General features: G+C 43.7%; 1 protein-coding gene across 2 annotated transcripts; it reads left to right on the top strand.

Annotated features, from left to right (window-relative positions):
• Window positions 1-5,153: 5,153 nt before the first annotated feature.
• Window positions 5,154-19,458, top strand: Slc25a51 (solute carrier family 25 member 51). Of its 2 annotated transcripts, XM_070010150.1 has the most exons (4): window positions 5,163-5,261; window positions 6,681-6,753; window positions 8,709-8,833; window positions 14,859-19,458. In XM_070010150.1, exon 4 carries the CDS (start codon window positions 14,901-14,903, stop codon window positions 15,792-15,794), a length of 894 nt encoding a protein of 297 aa, XP_069866251.1. In that variant the 5' UTR covers window positions 5,163-5,261; window positions 6,681-6,753; window positions 8,709-8,833; window positions 14,859-14,900; the 3' UTR covers window positions 15,795-19,458. The 2 variants fall into 2 exon arrangements, with proteins under 2 accessions (XP_069866247.1, XP_069866251.1); XM_070010146.1 differs by lacking the exon at window positions 6,681-6,753 and having other exon boundaries at window positions 5,154-5,261.
• The last annotated feature ends 728 nt before the right edge of the window (window positions 19,459-20,186 follow it).

Raw genomic sequence — 20,186 nt, 5'->3', positions numbered from 1 at the left:
GGCAGGCTTCAAACCTTGAGCCTCAGATTATGGCTTCCTGAGCAGCTAGGATTACAAGTGTGAGTCACTAGCACACTTGCACATTTCTGATTCTTGTTAAGTGGACTCGTTTCAAACTACAGATTAGTATGAGTTAGGACACAGAATTTCCTGGGCCTGTGGTCAAATGTATATAGGCCCATTGGACTTACCCCTGGAAATTCTCACTGGAGGTTCATTTTCTTGTTTGTTTGATTTTGACAGTACTGGGAATTGAATTCAGGGCCTTGCACCACTGGGCAGTCACACTACCACTTGAACCACACCTTCAGCTCCCTTTTGCATTGTTTTTTTTTTTTTTTTGGTCGGCTGTGGGGGCTTGAACTCTGGGCCTGGGCGCTGTCCCTCAGCTCTTCAGCTCAAGGCGAGCGCTCTACCACTTGAGCTACAGCGCCACTTCTGATTTTCTGGTGGTTTATTGGCGATAGGAGTCTCACGGTCTCTCCTGCCCGGGCTGGCTTTGAACCAAGATCCTCAGATCTCAGCCTCCTGAGTAGCTAGGATTACAGGCGTGAGCCACCAGCGCCTGGCTGCATTGGTTATTTTTGAGGTAGAGTCTCACTGCATTCCTGAGCCAGCTTAGGCTGCAATCACCCTTTGCACTCCCCTATGTGACTGAGTGACAGATGCATGTCACTGAACACAGACACTGGTTGAAATGGAGTCTCAAGAACTTTTACGTCCAGGATGGCTTTGACCTCGTCTCTAATCTCAGTCTCTCCCAAGTTGCTGGAAGGAAGGAAGGAAGGGAAGGAAAGAGGGAGGGAGGGAGGGAGGTGAGAGGAGGGAGAGGAGGGATGTGTGTGTATGTGTGTGTGTGTGTGTGAGAGAGAGAGAGAGAGAGAGAGAGAGAGAGAGAGAGAGAGAGAGAGAGAGAGAGAGAGAGAGCGCACAGGTACTGAGGTGAGACCAGGGTCAGCAGCAGAGGAACCTGTTTAGACTGAGCATTGAAAAATGAACAGAACGTTGTCTTCAGGTCACCGAGGACAAAATGTGCTGTTCCTAGCAAGCACAAAACAATGCAGGGTGCCCCATTATCTTTCAGGGAAGGAAATTGCAACAACTGGGACTATGGATGAAGCCCAGAGTTTGAGAAGGGGAGTGGTAGACAGGCCTGGATGACTGAGTATAACGACCTGGGAAACAACAGGAGCAGAAAAAGGTCACTGCTCCCTGTTAGAGGATGACTGCAGGTGACCTGATCTAGGCAGAGACACACACAGGAGCCGAGACTCACTGACAACTTGCACGAAGCTGTCTTTGTGGACATAGGGCTAGTGAATCCCTGGAATACTAGACAGCCTTCCATAAAGCTTTCTTTTTTGGGAGGGGGGGTTGGGGGAGTGCTTAAGCAATGATCCATCATCAACACTCTCCCATGTCCCTTTTATAAGAATCCAGTCCTCACGTTTGTGTTTTTAGGGATTAAACCCAGTACCTCCTGTATTTTCTAGGCAAGTACATTACAATAGAGTCACATCCCCAACCTCCAGGGTCCCCCTCCCCCGCTTAACAACTCTGCTCTCCTCCAGCATTTCATTTTAGCAAATATTTCCTATACCCCATTTTTGCCAAGACCAGAGTTAAAGGGCCAGGAACAAGCCAGACAGCTCTGCCTTCATGAGCTGGTGGTTGGAAAGAGATACCTTCATACAAGACCAAAACACAGGGCAGGAGGTCAGCATGTCCCAAACTTTATGCCACCACAGTCAATTTTGCCCGGATTACCAAGGAAGGCTTCTAGGAGGAGAAGACAATGAGACCTTTTCGGATCAAATATTTGGCAAAGGTTTGCTAGTTCTAGGGAGGATCATTGTGATAATTCTATTGGCATATGCACAGTGCCTTGACAAACTGCATGCTCCTTGTTGTATTCCTTTACCTCCCTTTCTCTCCCACATCCATCCACTCTTCCAAAGAATATCTGGCAGGTTTCCTACAAGCAAAAACACAGTTTTTGAACTTGGCTTCTTTTGCTCAACATGATCTCCAGTTTCATTTTCCTCAAATGAAATACAGTTCATTCTTAATGACTAATACTCTTCGTTCTTTGTATAATACTCTTTGTTCTATGTATATCACATTTTAACAGTCACTCATCAGTTGATGAAGACACCGGTGTGGCGTTGTGAATAGTGCTATGATAAGCATGGGTGTGCAGGTATCTTTCCTGAATAATGTTTTAGGCTTCTTTGGATATGTGCCCCAAACACATATGACAGGGTCATAAGGAAGGTCTGTTTTTGTTTTTTTTCAAGAACCTCCATACTGATCTCCATAGCAGTTGTACTAATTGGTGTTCCTACCAATAGGGTATAAGGGTTTTTTTCCTCCCCAGAGTTTCTGTTTTTTTCTTGATGATTACCATTCTGACTGAGGTAAAATGGAAGCAAAGTGTAGTTTTTTGTTTGTTTTATCAGTTGTGGGGCTTGAACTCTGGGCCTGGGCATTGTCCCTCAGCTCTTCAGCTCAAGGCTAGCGCTCTACCACTTGAGCCACAGTACCACCTCCGGTTTTCTGGTGGTTAACTGGAGTATAAGAATCTCACAGACTTTCCTGCCCAGGCTGGCTTTGAACCGTGATTCTCAGATCTCAGTCTAAGTAGCTAGGATTACAGGGGGTAAGCCACCAGCACCTGGCTTCAATACAGTTTTGATTTGCATTTCCTTTATAGCAAAGGACATTGAACATTTATTTCTTCGTGTACTCATTAGCCATTTGTATTTCTAGGAATTATCTGTTCATTTGTCCATCTATTAATTGGATTATGTGTTCTTTTACTGATTATTTTTATGTCGTTGCATATTCTGGATATTAGCCCTTAATCCATTGAATAGGTGGTGAAGGTTTGGGAGTAACAACCTTAAGGGACACAAGGATTTGCAAAATATGAGGAACTGTGCACTGTCCACACGGATACACAGAAGGGAGCTGAAGGTAAGGTTGGCAGGAAGGCAGAGACCAGACCAGGGTCAGACCTATGTGCCAAGTTAAGGAGTTTAGACTGAGTGACAAGTCAAATGAGATCTAGAGAAGGTTTCTAAACTGAGGAGTGACATGGTAGCAGATGGGCTTAGAAGATGTTACTTGGTAGCTGATTCAGAGGCTTGATGGAGATATGCAGACCAAATAATGGAAGCAGGAATGGTGGATGAGGACAGAGAAATGAACTTTATCATGAAGTTGGAGGGAAAAAAACCCAGAAATTTTGTTGAGTTCCAGTGGTTCTTGACTGTATTCCTAGCTACTCAGGAGGCTGAGATCTGAGACTTGAGGTTCGCAGCCAGACTAGGCAAGAAAGCCTACGTGAATCTTATCTCCAATTAACCAGAAATGTTGCTATAGCTCATCTTATCTCCAATTAACCAGAAATGTTGCTATAGCTCAAAGTGGTAGAGCATTAGCCTTTGAGCCAAAACTCAGGGACAGTACCCAGGCCCTGAATTCAAACCCCATGACAGAAAGAGAGAGAGAGAGACAGAGACAGAGACAGAGGGGGAGGGAAGGAAAAAGGAAAAGAAATTAATTTTGATCTTCAACATTCAAATGTTCAAGAAGAGTCAATGAGAAGTTTTGAGGGTTTCTGACAAGAATTGGGCGGGGGAAGTACAAAGGCCTGTGCTGTGGTCTACAGCATAATAAAAACAGGTTCCACATCAGACACCAGCATTCATAGTGACAAGAAAATTTCCCACTCTTTTGAGTCAGTTATGCCCCAATGGCATGTTTAATTTCAATCTTTCCTTCTCTTTGTTTCCCCGCCCCCTCAGGAGAATAACCTCTACATTCGAATCTGAAATTAATTATTCATACATATGAATACCCTAGATGCCTGCCTGGTTTATTTTTTGAATAATACATTTGAATAGCAATTCACACAAGTCAGGGCAAACATAATTTTGAGGTAAATGTTCTTCCCCCAACTGTTGCCTGATGAATTGTTCTAAACCATGGAGTGGCCTTGTCATTATCTTGTAGTCCAACATCTTATGTGTTGTGCACTAATTAGAGGCCAGGCAGCCACATCTGATAAGGTAAGGTTGGCACTGGAAGGCCTACCAGCTCACCTCTTCCACAGTGATGACTTTCTCCACTGATCCAGATTCATCCATCCATGGGGGTGTGTGTGTGTGTATGTGTGTGTGTGTGTGTGTAGGGAAGAACTCACTTGCCTGTATTTGTATTCTTATTGTAATTCTCACTTGTATTCTGAGCATTCTGGTAGACCGCAGGCTGGCCCATATCCTGAGAAGCAGGTAAATGCGGGGCACAGGGCCAGGGAAGTCGCCTGTGGTGACTTTTCCTCTTTGGTAAGGTTACCATTGGCTAGCCTACAGAAAATGCACACCAGTCATCATTTCACAAGTCCCCTGAAGTGCCTCCCCTTCCAGGCTGCCCTTGCCCTTGCCTTCAACTCCTCACCTCTGTTGCCTGTGCTCCAAGTCACAAATTACGAGCCAGAATCATTATTGTCCGCAAATGTCCCTTTCAACACAGAGGGTTTGCAATGGAAGGCAGAGGTTACTTTCCCCTTAGGGATTTGGAGCTCGGTGACCGGTGACTTGTCCAAGGTCACTCACTCAAAAAACTGCTCGGGTTGATTCTGACCTGGCTCTCCACGATCCTTTACAGTGCTCGTCCAAACAGGGGCAAGGGCTTTACAAAGGACGTGTCTTCTTAAGCACATGCAAGTTGTTTTATGAGCTGACAGAGGTCCTCTCAAGGCCGGAGGACGACTGACGGAGGCCGCCCCCGGGAGCCAGGCGCTGGCCACCTGCGCTCCGGCCTTCCCCGCCTCTCCCTCCCCTCCAGTCCCTCCCGCAGGCTGCGCGCTAAAGGACGCGTTGCCTGTTTCTGGCCCGGCGAGGCCACCGTATGGCCTGAGAGTAAGGTACCCGGACTAGCGGGGCCCCACAACCACCCCACAGGCGTGACTGCGTGAGCCTCCACCTGTGCAGCCTCGACGGCCAAAGGAAAACACCGCGTCGCCGCCCCCTCGGGGACAGTGAGAGGCCGGGCGTCCACCTCACGTGACTCCGCGGAGCGGATACGGCCCGTCCCTCCGCCCGGGTCGGCGAAGCTCTGCGCCTGCGCGGCTACGGGCCCGCCCCCTCCGCCCGGGTCGGTGAAGCTCTGCGCCTGCGCGGGCGCGGGCTCGCTCGCCGGCCGTCCTGCGGGCGGGCGGGCGGCTCGGGGCGTAGGGCCGGTGCCCGCGGCCATGGGTGAGTGCGAAGCGGGGGTCGGGCAGTCTGTGTGTCCCCTCCGTGTCAGGCTGCAGGAAGGGGACGCGTGCAGGATGCGGGGGGCGGCCGCCGGCCCCGGGGCCAGGCTCTGCGCGCGCGCATCGCGTCCCCAGTGCAGCTTGAGTCCCCGGGCCTGGCGGCTGCAGGCCCAAGCCCACACCCCCGCGGTCCCGCGGCGCCCCCTCCGCCCCGGGCCGGCTCGCGGGCCGCCGGGCGACCCCCCCCCCCCGCCCGGCGGGGCCGTGCATTCGTGGGGCGCCCTCGGGACTGGGTGGGGCGCCTCCCGGGCCAGCTGGAACCGCCCAGGCAGGGGAAGGGCAGGGCTTTTGCCGGAGCCGGGGGCTGCAGCGGCTTGGGGACCGCGGAAGGGCCCAAGGCCCATCGGGCCTGCGGGGTGCGTGCGGCCTGCCCACCGCGGAAGCCCGGACGCGGGAGGTGGTGTTCCCCCGCACCCCCCCCTCCTTTCCTTAGACGAGAGTTGGAGGCCGGGAGAATGTTTGCCTTGGCACACCGCGTTGCAGCGCCGTCTTGGAAACGGCGCGGCCGTCCAGGATGGCAGTGTTAGTTGTTTGTCTCTCTACGGATGACTCAAGTTTAGCAACTTGGAATACGTCAACACCTCAGCCGTGTTTGTCGCTTCGCCATAACCTGACAGCTCTTCCCAGCTGGTCTGATTTCCTCCCAGTTTCTCTATAATCTGTGGGAAAACAAGGACCTGTGTGCCATGGCAGTCGGAGCTTCCTGCACCTTTACTTTGAAGAACTAACTAATCGGGAAGGGTGCCAGGAGGTCTCCCGAATCGTAGCGGTTCCAGGGCACCAGTGAGATGCTTGGGAATTGGAGTCTCCCATAGTGCATCTCGGCATCAGACCAAACCGAAAGCTCAGATTAGTAAATGTAGAGGCACAGACTTGGCTTTGTATTTGTAGTGGCAAGATAGGGTCATAAGTAGAATGAGTACCCCAGCTGACCTTGTTCTCAATGCGGACTCATATCTGCTGACTAGTGGGAATCCACATCTTTTGAGAATTACAGTCACCCTCGGCCCTGTTTGTGCACAAAGACCTTTGTCCTGGAATCACATCTGGGTGCTAGTGTACCTGTGTGGGTTGTAAATTACAGTAGACTTTGTAACTTTCTTAAGGGAAGTTTTGACCCTTGCAAGTTGCTTGCAAGTCAGCTTCCATCAACTTTGCTTGACTATGTTGAGTGCCTTAGGTATCAAGCAAATGTAGATACGGTAAATGAATTGTGCAGTAAGTCACAAAGAATTAGTACTCACGTTAATTTAAGTAGCGATCATCCTAACAAATTCAGCCATGTTCATAGTGTAGTAAACATGCCAGAGAATACTAGGCTCACTGCCTTTACTTTGCTTTTTTTTTTTTTCTTTGCCAGTTATGGGGCCTCTTCCGGCTTTTTCTGCGTATGTGGTGCTGAGGAATTGAACACAGGGCCTCATGCATGCAAGGCAAGCGCTCTACCACTGAGCCACTTTTCCAGCCCCTTCCTTTACTTTACAACTAAATTAAGATTGATTTCACACCTTCCTCAAGTATGAGTTAAAACTAGAGGACAGGGGTGGAGGATGGGAAAGGGATGGAAAGGGGAAACAAAGGAGGAGGCTACAATGCTTGATAAGAAATGTACTCATTATCTTGCCCATGTAATTGTAACTCCTCTGTACAGTATTTTCCAAAAAAAAAACAACTAGAGAACAAGCTTAAATCTGTGAAGTTCAGGTGGTTTTAATAATAATTCCTTTTTCCTGCCTACACCTTCTTTGTCAGTTATGGGGCCTGAACTCGGCCTGGGCACTGTCCCTCAGCTTTTAAAAAGCTCAAGGCTACCACTTGAGCCACAGCAACACTACCAGCTTTTTCCACTTATGTGGTGCTGAGGAATCGAACCCAGGGCCTCAGGCATGCAAGGCAAGCAGTCTACCACTGAGCCACATTCCCAGCCCTTTTTTTTTTTTTCTTTTTTCTTTTTTGCTGGTCCTGAGGCTTGGACTCAGGGCCTAGATGCTGTTGTCCCTAAGCTACTTTTTTGCTCAAGACTAGTGCTGTACCACTGTACCACTTGAGCCACAGCTTGACTTCCCTGGGCTGGCTTTGATCCTTAGATCTCAGCCTCCTGAGTCTCTAGTATTATAGGTGTGAGGCACCAACACCTGGCAGAAAATGTTTTAACATTTAACATTTAACATAAATTGTCAGATTATATAAATGTGTGTTAAATATTTATATTGATTTTAATATGTTTAGTTGCAAAATAAAAGCAAATCATTACATAGATATCCAGCATTTCTATGCTTGTTTTTAATTTTAGTTTTTGAAATATTGGTTAATCTTAGATTGGCAAATACATCACTAAAAAGTGGCTGCTTAATAAACTTTGTACCTTTGAAATTTTCTCAAGCATCTATAAACGTGTGTGTGTGTATATGTATGTATGTATGTGTATAGGCATGTATGCATGTATGTATGCCAGTCTTGGAGCTTGAACTCAAGCTGAGTTTTGCTCAAGGCTAGTGCTCAGCCTCTTGTGTCATAGTTCTATTTCCAGCTTTTGGTGGTTATTTGGAGATAAGAATCAAGGACTTTCCTGCTTGGGCTGGCTTCAAACCATGATCCTCAGAGCATCTCAGCCTCCTGAGTAGGATTTCAGATGTGAGCTACCAGTCTCTGGCTTAAACATTTTCTTAAATTTATCATAATGTTACCAAAGTATAGTACATCAAGAAGTGAATATGGGGATTAGATAACCTCCTGGATCCATTTTTTTAACACCATTTTTATTATAATAATCTGGCCAGAGCTGAAGATTGTAGAACACACAGAACTAGAATAAAATGAAGAATATCTTAAACATGCAAAGGAAAATGTGAAATTTTAAAACAAAATACTGGAAAATAATTTTATAAAGTCAAATCATGAAGTGGGGGGATAATTAAAATCACTAATGTTAGATATTAGAAGAAAATGAACCCAAATGAAAAATCAGAAAGGTAATAGAGGAAAATAAACTGAACTGAAAAATAACAAAATTGACCATTGAAGAGATGGAGAGATAAAAAAGTTAGATCTACTGGTGCAACCCTACTCAAGAAAAAGGGAACATAAATAGACATGGCTAGAAATAATCAGGTACCAGTGGCTCACATCTATAATCATACCTACTCAGGAGGCTGAGATCTGGTTCATCCAAAGCCAGCTGGGGCAGGAAAATCTCCAGTTAACCACCAGAAAACCAGAAGTGGTGCTGTGGCTCAAGTGGTGGAGTGCTCACCCTGAGCTGAAGAGCTGAGACAGCACATAGGCCCAGAGGTCAAGCCGACAAAAAAAAAAAAAAAACTGTATTTGAACAGTAAATCCTTTATAAGTCTATAGAAATTAAGCTGGATTTTATTTTACTTCTTTTAAGGAAATCGAGTTATCAGAATTGACTCCAGAAGAGAAAACCTTGCAGACCAGTAACAATGGAAGACATTGGGAAAGTCACCAAAAAGCCGTCGTCCTCCACAACACCAGGCTCAGCTGGCATCTCAGGTGAATGAATTCTTTTAATAAAGTTGTTCCCCAGCATAAGGAAAAGTCATACTCTTTTTATAGGGGAACACGATGGTACTCTTTGTTGTTGGTGCTGGTCATGGGGCTTGAACTCAGAGCCTGGGCGCTGTCCCTAAGCTTTTTCACTCAAAGCTAGTGCTCTGTCACTTTGAACTACAGTGCCACTTCTGGTTTTCTGGTAGTTAATTGGAGATTAGAGTCTCACAGACTTTCCTGCCCAGGCTGGCTTTGAACTGTGATCCTCAGATCTCAGCCTCCTGAGTAGCTAGGATTACAGGTGTGAGCCATCGGCATCTAGCTTATAACAACAAAACTCCATGGTGGAGATAGTACTAATGCTGAAAACTTGGTCTGTTGCCTGCAGTTTTAAGAAATGTTAAAATAATGACAGATGGTGGACTAGGGGCATAGCTTAGTGGGAGAGCACTTTTTTAATGCACAACAAACTCTGGGCTCAATCCCCAACACCAGAAGCTAAAATTAGCAAATACTATGTAGCAGTATCTTTTCATATGCTAAGTAGGATTCATTTCCATGCCAAGAGGGTAGATAATATATACTACAATGTGACTTAATATGTTTTACTTTAAAAAAAATTTTTTTTTGTACCAGTCCGGGGCTTGAACTCAGAGCTTGGATGCTGTCCCTGAGCTTTTGTGCTCAAGATAGTACTCTACCACTTAAGCCACAGCTCCACTTCTGGCTTCTTAGGGGCTAATTGGAGAGAAGAATCTCACAGACTTTGCTACCTGGGCTGGCTTCAAACTTCTATCCTCAAATCCCATCCTCTTGAGTAGGTAGAATTATAGGCATGATACACTAGTGCCTGGAGATTTTTTTCAGTGCTGAAGATTGAATGCAGGTTCACATACATGTTAGGCAAGTCTTCTACCACTGAGCTGTATCCCAGTTCCTATTTTGAATTTTTTAGTGGTACAAAAATCCTGTGCACTCATTAGAAACCATATTTGGTGGGCACTGGTGGGGCTGAGAGGGTGAGACCTGAGGATCACTATTTGAAGCCAGCCCAGACAGGAAAGTCCATGAGACTTAAGCCCCTTTCTCCTCTCCGCCATCCCCCCCCCCCCCCAAAAAAAAAAGTGCGAAGTGGTAGAGGGCCTTGAACACAAAAGCTCAGGAACAGCATCCAGGCTCTTTCTTGAGTTTAACTCCCAAGACCAACACACAAAATAAGAAACCCTATTTTGAGTTTTGTCTGTTTCTTGGAGAGTGACAGCTGTCTTGAGATACAAGGCAGCAGCAGTGAGCACAGCTCCAGATGAGCCATGCAATCACAAGGGTAAACAATTGGTACTCTGTTGCTAAGCTATGGTGTTCAGTATCTATGGTATAGTAATGCATTGTTGCAGCCTGGGTTATAGCACAGTGGTAGAACATGTGCTTAGTGTAGCATGCGCAAGGCCCTGGGTTTAATTTAATCCCCGGCACCAAAAAGCAATAAATGGCTGGGCATCAGAGTCTCACACGTGTAATCCTAGCTACTTAAGAGAGTGAGATCTGAGGATCACAGCTCCTCGAAGCCAGCCTGGGCAGGAAAGTCTGTAGAATTCTTATCTCTAATTAACTACTTAGAAGCTAGAAGTGGAGTTTTAGCTCAAGTGGTAGAGTGCTAGACTTGAGCACAAAAGGTCAAGTACAGCACCCAGGCTCTTGAGTTCAAGCCCCAGGACCTAGTACAAAAAAAAAAAAAGAAAAATGCTGAATCTTATTTAAAAGATTTAAATGGAAAAACAGTTCATCCAGGTCAAGTTTGTCAACATTGTTTAAAGGTAAAAGAGAGGGAAGAGTAGCAAGGTATATCTGTAATCCTAGCTACTAAAGAGGTTGAGATCTGAGGATCTCGGTTTGAAGCCAACTAACCCTGGCAAACAAAGCCAAGACTCTAGTTAGGCACCAAAAATCCACCACCACCAGCCAGTTGAAAATGAGAAGGCCTGAATTCCAGCACCAACCTGTACTCTAGTACCAATGTACTGCATGCACGCAAGTGCACACACACACACACACACACACATACACACAAGGGAAGAGTAATAATGATCATATAGAGAGGGAACAGGACAAATCATGTATGCTAAACCCATTTAATAAAGGATTATGCCACCATACAAGGCCCTGAGGTAGTTCTGGTCTCAAATTAGATTTTACAGTACATTAATTATATACCTTGCTCTTCAAGCCTAATAGTAGTTGTTGTTGTTTTGGTCATGGGACTTGAACTCAGGGCCTGGGTCTGTCCCTGAGTTTTTCTGCTCAAGGTTAGTGTTCTACTACTTTGAGCCACAGGTCTACATCTGGTTTTCTGGTGGTTAATTGGACATAAGAGTCTCATGGAGGGCTGGGAAGGTGGCTCAGTGGTAGAGCACATGCCTTGCATGCCAGAGGCCCAGGGTTCAATTCCTCAGCACCATATAAGCAAAAAGAAAAAAGCCGGAAGTGGCGCTGTGGCTCAAGTGGTAGAGTGCTAGCCTTGAGCTGAAGAGCTGAGGGACAGCGCCCAGGCCCAGAGTTCAGTGTTCAGGCCCCACGACCGGACCCCCCCTCCAAAAAAAAAAAAAAAAAGAGTCTCATGGACTTTCTGCCCACTCTGGCTTTGAACCACAATCCTCAAATCTCAGCCTGAGTAGCAAGGATTACAGATAGAAGCCATCATTGCTGGCTCTTTTTGCTTATTTTTCTAAATAAGCTAATGGGTAGATTGGGAGACAGAAGGGAACAAGAGGTGGTGAGTATGACTTAAGTCAGGGTCAGGTTGACTGCTAAAGAGGCTTTAGCAAGGGAGACTTAAGTAGACCAGTCACTCTGGAGGAAAGTATATTTATTGTATATTTAATTGTATAGCTAATGGATATACAGCTTTTTCTCCCTCTGCACATTTCTTTTTTTTTAATTTTTAATTTTATTTATTTTTATTTTTGGGGGGTCCGGTCGTGGGGCCTGAACTCTGGGCCTGGGCATTGTCCCTCAGCTCTTCAGCTCAAGGCTAGTGCTCTACCACTTGAGCCACAGTGCTTATGTGGTGGTGAGGAATCGAACCCAGGGCCTCATGCATGCAAGGCAAGCGCTCTACCACTGAGCAACCTTCCCAGCCCTGCACATTTCTTTTATGGATTTTTTTTTTTCAGTTGTTGGATATACCAGCATCCCAACTCCAAGAGTGTGAAACATGCTTCCTGGGTATAATACCTCGGCCTGTGTCACTCTTTGGCCAGAATGTGTTTCACCCTCATGTACATAGTGACTCCAGTTGAGCTTTCCAAGCTAGGCCAGAGGCCACATTCTGCCTGTCTTCCTAAGCTGCTAGTTAATGACTTATTTTTCTGTGGGGCTTTGACTCCTTGTTTCAAAGATTGTATTTGTAGCCGGGCACTGGTGGCTCACGCCTGTAATCCTAGCTACTCAGGAGGCTGAGATCTGAGGATCGCGGTTTAAAGCCAGCCTGGGCAGCAAAGGCCGTGAGACTCTTATCTCCAATAAAACCCACTAGAAAACTGGAAGTGGCTCTGTGGCTCAAGTGGTAGAGCGCTCACCTTGAGCTGAAGAGCACAGGGACAGCACCCAAGCCCAGAGTTCAAGCCCCATGACCAACCCAAAAAAACAAAACAAAACAAAAAAACAAAGATTGTATTTGTTACCTTGTAGCTGAATTACTTGAATTACTTATCTCACCTGACATGTATACCTGACATGCATACTCTTCATCTAATTTCTATTCTAGTCTTGCAGAGTATTAGCGTCAATGATTGCTATAGAAACTGAATCTCAGAAGGGTAAAGCATTTTGCTTGGGCCACATTGTAACTTTATCATGTCTATCACTTATTGTTGGCCTTTTATTGTCCATATTATGATCACCAGTGTCCAACTTTTTAAATCAGTTTCAAAGAATGACAAATTGAGCCAGGTGCCAGTGGCTCACACCTGCAATCCTAGCTGCTCAGGAGGTTGAGATCTGAGAGTCTGCAAAGCCAGCCCAAGTAGAAAGTCCATGAGACTCTTTATCTCCAGTGAACTATTAGAAAACCCTGTAGAGGTGTGGTTCAAAGTGGCGGAGTACTAGCCTTGAGCAGAAGGAGCTCAGGGAGAACAGTGACTATGCCCTGAGTTCAGGCCCTATGACTGAACAGAAAGAAAAGAATGACTTAATGTGAAAGGTAGTAAAAGGGGAAGCATAGCATTATAAACAAAATCACTTTAGCTTTTTCACAAATGTATTTTGATAAAAATGGGATTGTTTCATAGTACTATTCTATGTCAAAAAGTACTCTATTGTTTTTTGGTGATTTTTGTTTTTGTTTTTTGTCAGTAATGGGGTTTGAAATTCAGGCTCCTTAACTTGCTAGGCAAGTTGTCTTCCACTGGAGGGAGCCATGCCTCTTGTTTTTTAGGTAACGTCTGGCTGGTCTTTGTTTTGTGTGTGTGTGGACTTCAGTCCACCTCTTAGGCTTCCTATAAGTAGTTGGGAGTACAGGTGTGAACTGGATTATTGGTATCCAGCCCTCCTTTTTCTTTTCTGTAGTACTGTTTATTGATTGAATAAGGGATCATCTAAATTTCATAAACATCACTAACTATTCAAAACTTGATACTAAACCTTAAAGCAGTTTTCAAGTATTCCTTTATTCGTAAAGATTATAGAATAGCCAAGTGCTGGTAGCTCATGCCTGTAATCCTGTTGCTGTTCAGGAGGTTGAGATCTGAGGATCATGATATCAGGAGCAGAAAAGTCCCCATGAGACTCTTATCTCTAATGAAACGCTCAAAAAATGGGAGTGGGGCTGTGGCTCAAAGTGATTGAGCACTGCCATGAGCAAAAGAGCTCAGGAACAGAGCCCAGGCCCTGAGTTCAAACCACACAACTGACAAAAACAAAAAAATGCTAGTATAATAAACCAGGCACATTGCTGACTCATGCTGCCAGTCACAGCCACTCAGGAGGCTAAGATTTGAGGATTTTAGTTCAGAGCCAAGTTGGTAGCTAGCCTAGGGAAGAGAAATGTGAGAGACTCTTGTCACCGTTTAACTAGCAAAAAGCTAGAACTGGAAACATAGTTGAACTGGTTGTGGGCCAGCCATAAGTGATAAAAGCTGAGTGAGAGCTCAGGTCCTGAGTTCAAGCCCCAGTACTGGCACACACACAAGAAGATTAATCCTAGTTTCTCAGGAGGCTGAGATCTGACCATGCAGTTCAAAGCAAGCCCAGCCAGAAAAGTCATGAAACTATTATCTCCAATTAACCACCCCCCAAAAAAGCTAGAAATAGAGCTGTGGCTCCAGTGGCTAGCCTTGAGTACAAACGCTCAGAAACAGTGCCCAGGCTTTGAGTTCTAGCTCCTGAATCAGCGCGCGCGCGCACGCACGCACACGCACACACGCGTGCGCACACACACACACACACACACAGAATTGTGTAACATCTCATCATGTAGATAGATCCATCTTCCTCTTCCTTATTGTTGAACCTGTTGAGTATTCAGCATTTTCTGGTAAGAAAGAGCACTGTGTGACAAACCGGGAATGGTGAACTGCCTCTGTTATACCAGTTACAGGAGAGGCAGAAATAGAAAGATAGGGTCTAAGGCTCACTACAGGCAAAAATGTGAGGCCCTATTGGAAAAACAAATGAAGCAGAAAGGGCTAAGAAATGACACAAGTGCTAGAGCACCTGCCTACCAAGCATAAGGTTCTGAGTTCAAACCTCAATACTTCCATATAACAACAAAAGAACCACTGATCTAAAGCCAGGTGTGTTGGCAAAGTCCTTTAGTCCTAACACTTGAGAGGCAGGCAGGATAATCTTGAGTTTGAGGCCAAACCGGGCTACATAATGAGATCCTGTCAATTACAACAAAACAAAAATTAGAACTCTATTAATATGAATAAGGACTGATCTAGTCCATAATGTCCATAAATAGGAGGAGAGTTGAGGGGATATTTTATGTGTTTTGACTTCATATAAAACCTGTGTTATGTATTAATTGTAGGTTAAAAAAAATCCTTCATGAAGAAGAACAATCTTAAGCAACATGATGGATTCAGAAGCTCATGAAAAGAGGTCACCCATTTTAACATCTTCAAAACAAGAACTGTCACCTCACATTACAAATGTTGGTGAAATGAAGCATTACTTCTGTGGTTGTTGTGCAGCTTTCAACAATGTAGCTGTCACATTTCCCATTCAGAAGCTCCTGTTTAGGCAGCAGCTGTATGGAATCAAAACCCGGGATGCAGTACTTCAGTTGAGAAAGGATGGATTTCGAAACTTGTATCGTGGAATCCTTCCCCCATTAATGCAGAAAACAACGACACTGGCCCTTATGTTTGGTCTGTATGAGGATTTATCTTGCATTCTCCGTAAGCATGTTAGTGCTCCCGAGTTTGCAACTCGTAGTGTGGCTGCAGTGCTTGCAGGGACCACAGAAGCCATTTTCACTCCATTGGAAAGAGTTCAGACATTACTTCAAGACCACAAACATCATGACAAATTCACAAACACATATCAGGCTTTCCGGGCACTGAAGTGCCATGGGATTGGAGAGTATTATCGAGGTTTGGTACCTATTCTGTTCCGTAACGGATGCAGCAATGTCCTTTTTTTTGGCCTTCGGGGTCCCATTAAGGATCATCTCCCTACTGCAACAACTCGCAGTGCTCATTTAGTCAATGACTTCATCTGTGGAGGTCTTTTGGGTGCCGTATTGGGATTCTTGTTTTTCCCAGTTAATGTTGTAAAAACTCGCATACAGTCTCAGATTGGTGGGGAATTTCAGTCTTTTTCCAAGGTTTTCAAAACAATCTGGCTAGAACGGGACAGAAAAGTGGCAAATCTTTTCAGAGGTGCACATCTGAATTATCATCGGTCCCTCATCTCTTGGGGAATAATCAATGCAACTTACGAGTTCTTGTTAAAGGTTATATGAAAAAGTCATCAGTGAAATGCCACTTATCAACTAAACAGACCTAAGAAGAATGTAGTTTGGTCTTGTTACTAATAGGCCTAAATGAAGTTGATACAAAGTCCATACTACAGTAAATTATGGGCAATGATGTTGTTAAGCACCGACAAAAAAGACTAAGAGGATTCAGTAGGAAAAAGTAAGGGTTTTTCTTTTGTTTTTAATCATTACCCAAGAGATTTAGGCTAATTGCCTGGCAAAAAGATATCTGATTGCTTTTGAAAGGGTAACCTAATGGCCAAGATATGGTTCATTTTTCTCCTGAAATAGCTTTTAAGCTTTCTCTATTGAAACTTAATGACCTTGAGCAGCCAAAGGAAATGCTCTTAACACCTGTGACTTCTCAGGCTTCCTTAATGTGCTACTCCATTTCTTCTTTGCTCTAAGGAATACTTGCAAAAGATTTACTAAACTCAAATATGGTAGAACAGAACAGAGGAGAAAAACAGCTTAGTTGTAAGGCTATTTCTTGATGAATTTGTTGGTATTAGTTAAGCACTTGTTGAGATAGTCTTTATGTAGACTGTTTGTTTTAACTTGGTAGAATCAACCAGCTAATAAAAAGTTCCCATTTTGCTATCTATCTAGCTTGAAAAGTTTTCTGTTTAGTTTTTTACGTTAAGCCCATCTAACTTATCTTAACTGTTTCATTCTGGTAGTAAATTGTTAATTGCACATAGATCTTTGATTAGTTTGGTTTATTTCAATTATTAGTGCCAAGTTAGTAGAAGATGTTCCCTTCTCCCCCTAGTACTCATTTGTCCGATTCAAGCAGCCTGTTCTCCTGAAACTATACTTTTTAAAAAAACGCTTCCATAAAAGTTTATTTTGGAAGTCTGTTAATACAGTCCCAAGTTTTCTTTTTGCTCGGTTTCTAAATGTTACAGGGGAGAAAATAAAGCTCAGGACAGTTCTTGCCCCGCAGCATTAGCTGTCTTTTATTCTGTCCTTTATTAACTTCTTTAGGATTGTGACATTTGTGGAACCCAGTTTTACCACTGTCATTAAATCAAGGTAGTTTAAGAGCACATGATCTAAATATATTGGAAGGGTTATTTTGAATTTTAGAGGTTGATATTAACAATATAGCATCCTCATCCCTCACATAATAAATGAAATTGTCCAAAGAATCAGAAAATACTAAGAACATTTTTTGCCAAATAAACGAAACTGACTCACATACACCCAACTGAATAGAAACATCATGGAGATGTTGGAGAAGTAACTTATGAATCTTTTTGTTGGCTGTGAGGCTTGAACTCAGGACCTAAGCGTTGTCCATTAGCCTCTTTGTGCTCAAGGCTAGCACTCTACCACTTGAGCTATAGCACCATTTACAGTTTTTGAGTGGTTAATTGGAGATAAGAGGCTGATGGAGACTTTTCTGCCTGGGCTGGTTTTGAATCACAATCCTCAGATCTCAGCCTCCTGAGTAGCTAGGATTATAGGCATGCACCACTGGCAACTGACTATAAATCTTTTTTTATCTGTAAATACTAGTTAAAATTTGACATGAGGCAGTAGGTAGGTAGGTTTGTACCCCTCTTCCCCCCCCTCCTTTTTTTTTTGGTGCTAGGCATTAAACCCAGCCCTTTGTACATTGTAGGCAAGTGTTCTACCATGAGCCATACCGCTATGCTTTTAAGGTAGGTTTCTTATTACCAGTTTTTCATCTCTCTAGGTAATTGCATGCAAATATGTGCTCATACCAACCAAAATGAAATGATCTTCAACTGGTACATTGAGTTTCTGGGAAGATAATCTAAAACAGTATGATTAAAGTGGACATTCTTCATCTAGCAGTAAAGGAGTGGGAAGCATATAAAGCACAAGCAAGGCTAATTAGCATCACACAGCTCTACTGGGCAATTTTGTGCGGATACATCAGGGATCAAAATACAGATGTGAGGATTTCAGAAATCAATTTTTGATGCCAAATAAATTTGAGTAGTGCCCTTGATTGTGGAATCAAGAACTGAAGGGAGGTGGGTTCCAGCACTGAAAAGCTAGCACCCTGGTTCCAGATCACCTCATTAGCCACCCACAGGCATGTGAGTTAGCCAGGGAATGCGCTTCACTAGGTTTTCAGTGCTGAGACTTTTTTTTTCTTTTTTAACACTCCATGTAGGTAGTCAAGATTTAAGTTGTACAGCACTTTTGTGAAATAGAAGTGAAGGGAAAAATTAAAAAGAAAAACATTTTCATTTTTGCTGTCCCAAGCATGGTGTTTAGAAAGTTATTAATATTTTAATGATTTTTCATGGTTTTTAATTTTTTTGTCACTCTTTACAGCTCTTGAAGACCAAACTGCAAATATATCACTAGCGATGGTGTTATGTTGTCCTATACACTTCTTAAATTTGACAAAAAGTTCAGAGTCTGTAGAAACCGCTTTATCTGAATTTTAATGTCAAAATGTATAATAAATTCTAACTAGTGTTTTTGCATTCAATATGACTAGTGTGGAAACAATTTTTTAAAGGCAAACATGATTGAGTACCTGAAAGTCTTTTGAAGTGGCCTTTCTGTTACATATGTGGCATAGGCAGTTCATAGGCACAGACTTTATTTGAAGTCTTGTGTCACATGCTTTGGGTCTGATGCCACCAGAAATGTGTTATGAATGCTGTATTTAACATACTTGGAGTGGTATGAGCCCTTGAGGACTGCACCACAGAGTAAACACAGCCTTTGTATGGTAGCAAATTTGTATCTAACTTCATTTGTGCTTGGGGAGAAAGTTGATGTTTTTGTCTAAATAGTCTTCATCTTATGGTTGGTTATGTAATTAATACACTGTTACCTGTGCAATAAAACAGAATCGTGTATATACAATTATATAGCTCAATTACAATGGTAATATAAGCTGTAATAACCTGTAAGGGAGTAATAAGTATAACAGGATATATGACATGGTATCTAAGGGACTGACTTTGAGTAGTCAATCATGTTGAACTAAAACCAGTGCAGTGTGGATAACATATTGTAGTGTTTGGAGTGGCAGCCGTAAAATGAAGGCTAGGCAGGAGATTATGTTGGAAGAAAAAAGGTAAGCTCTCAGACTTGGGTTCCTTTATGTTAAGACACATTTCTTTTAATGTATGAATAAAATGCACATCAGAGACTTGAATTACATTCTCTAAGCTTAAGGATTTTTAGTTTTTAGTGCTATCTTTTTGCTAATAAATGCCTAAATGGATCCCACATTGGGTGAGAGTTCTCTGAATGTTTCTTCTCTTAAAATTTCTTTAAAAGTGGCTAAGCACACAGAACTATTTTGTTGGCTCTTTTGAGTTATGAGTTTGATGGAATTAAATGATTACTGGTTGACATGTTTTTGGTAACTGGAATGAAGTTTGTTTTGGGAGTCCATCTTACTTGATGTTTTGTGGTTGGGTAGCCCTGTCCTTTTCTGTGGCAGGCTGTCAGTATTTTTGTTGATAAATATTTAGCATGCTGTCTTGATGTTTAGTAATTCACTTAAGAACTTGTTTCATCAGACAAATTTTCATTTACCCATCCTGTGAGACCAGGAGGGGTTCCACTTAAGTTAACTTTCCAGATGACTGTAAAGCTTTTTTTTTTTAAGTTTTCCTCAACTGTAATAAACTTTCTTACTGAATGTGAACTTTCTTGGCAAACTCAGCCTATCAGTCATTTCTGTTGTAATGGTATTCTTTCAGGTAAAGCTTACCCTCAAGTTAACTGGACCAGTTTATTTTACTTTTGTTTTATAGTTGCTTCTCCTTGTTGCTAATTGGTTGGAAGAATGTAAAGTTACTCATTACATTGTATACTGTCCATTTACATGACTGTTCCCTGTCCCTAGAAATACTTGAGGGTGTCTACGAAAGGGTGCTTAGGCACAGGAGCAGTCCTCTAGGGTGCTTCCACAGTAAATGAATATCTTGAGCTTTAAACTTAAGAGTTAGTAAGGAGAGAAGACATTTGATCATCTAATCTGGTAAAGTGTCATTTTTACCTGCGTACTGCTGGCTTAGACGTCTCCCCTAGAAGGAGGGGATTAAGCATGGCCAGAAACGGCCCTAGGGAGCTCTGTCCAGCTGTGGCCATACCACCAACCTCCCAGGTGCTACCTCCCAGTTTCAGCTAGGAAATCCAAATTCCCTGCTAGGAAATATTTTTCCCAGATGAATCTGTGATTTTGAGGCAAAACAATCTTCCTTGCTGGGCTCTGATGCCTCACACCTGTAATCCTAGCTGCTTGGGAGGCTGAGATCTGAGGATTGCAGTTCAAAACCAACCCAGGCAGGAAAGTCCATGAGACTCATCCAAATAACCATCAAAAAATGCAGAAGTGGAACCAGCAGTAAGTAGAGCAGTAGCCTTGGCGGG

Source organism: Dipodomys merriami, unplaced genomic scaffold (genome assembly GCF_024711535.1).
Source record: "Dipodomys merriami isolate MVZ:Mamm:240054 unplaced genomic scaffold, mDipMer1.0.p SCAF_11, whole genome shotgun sequence".
Classification (NCBI taxonomy): domain Eukaryota; kingdom Metazoa; phylum Chordata; class Mammalia; order Rodentia; family Heteromyidae; genus Dipodomys; species Dipodomys merriami.
This window is presented reverse-complemented; position numbering and strand designations above follow the sequence as displayed.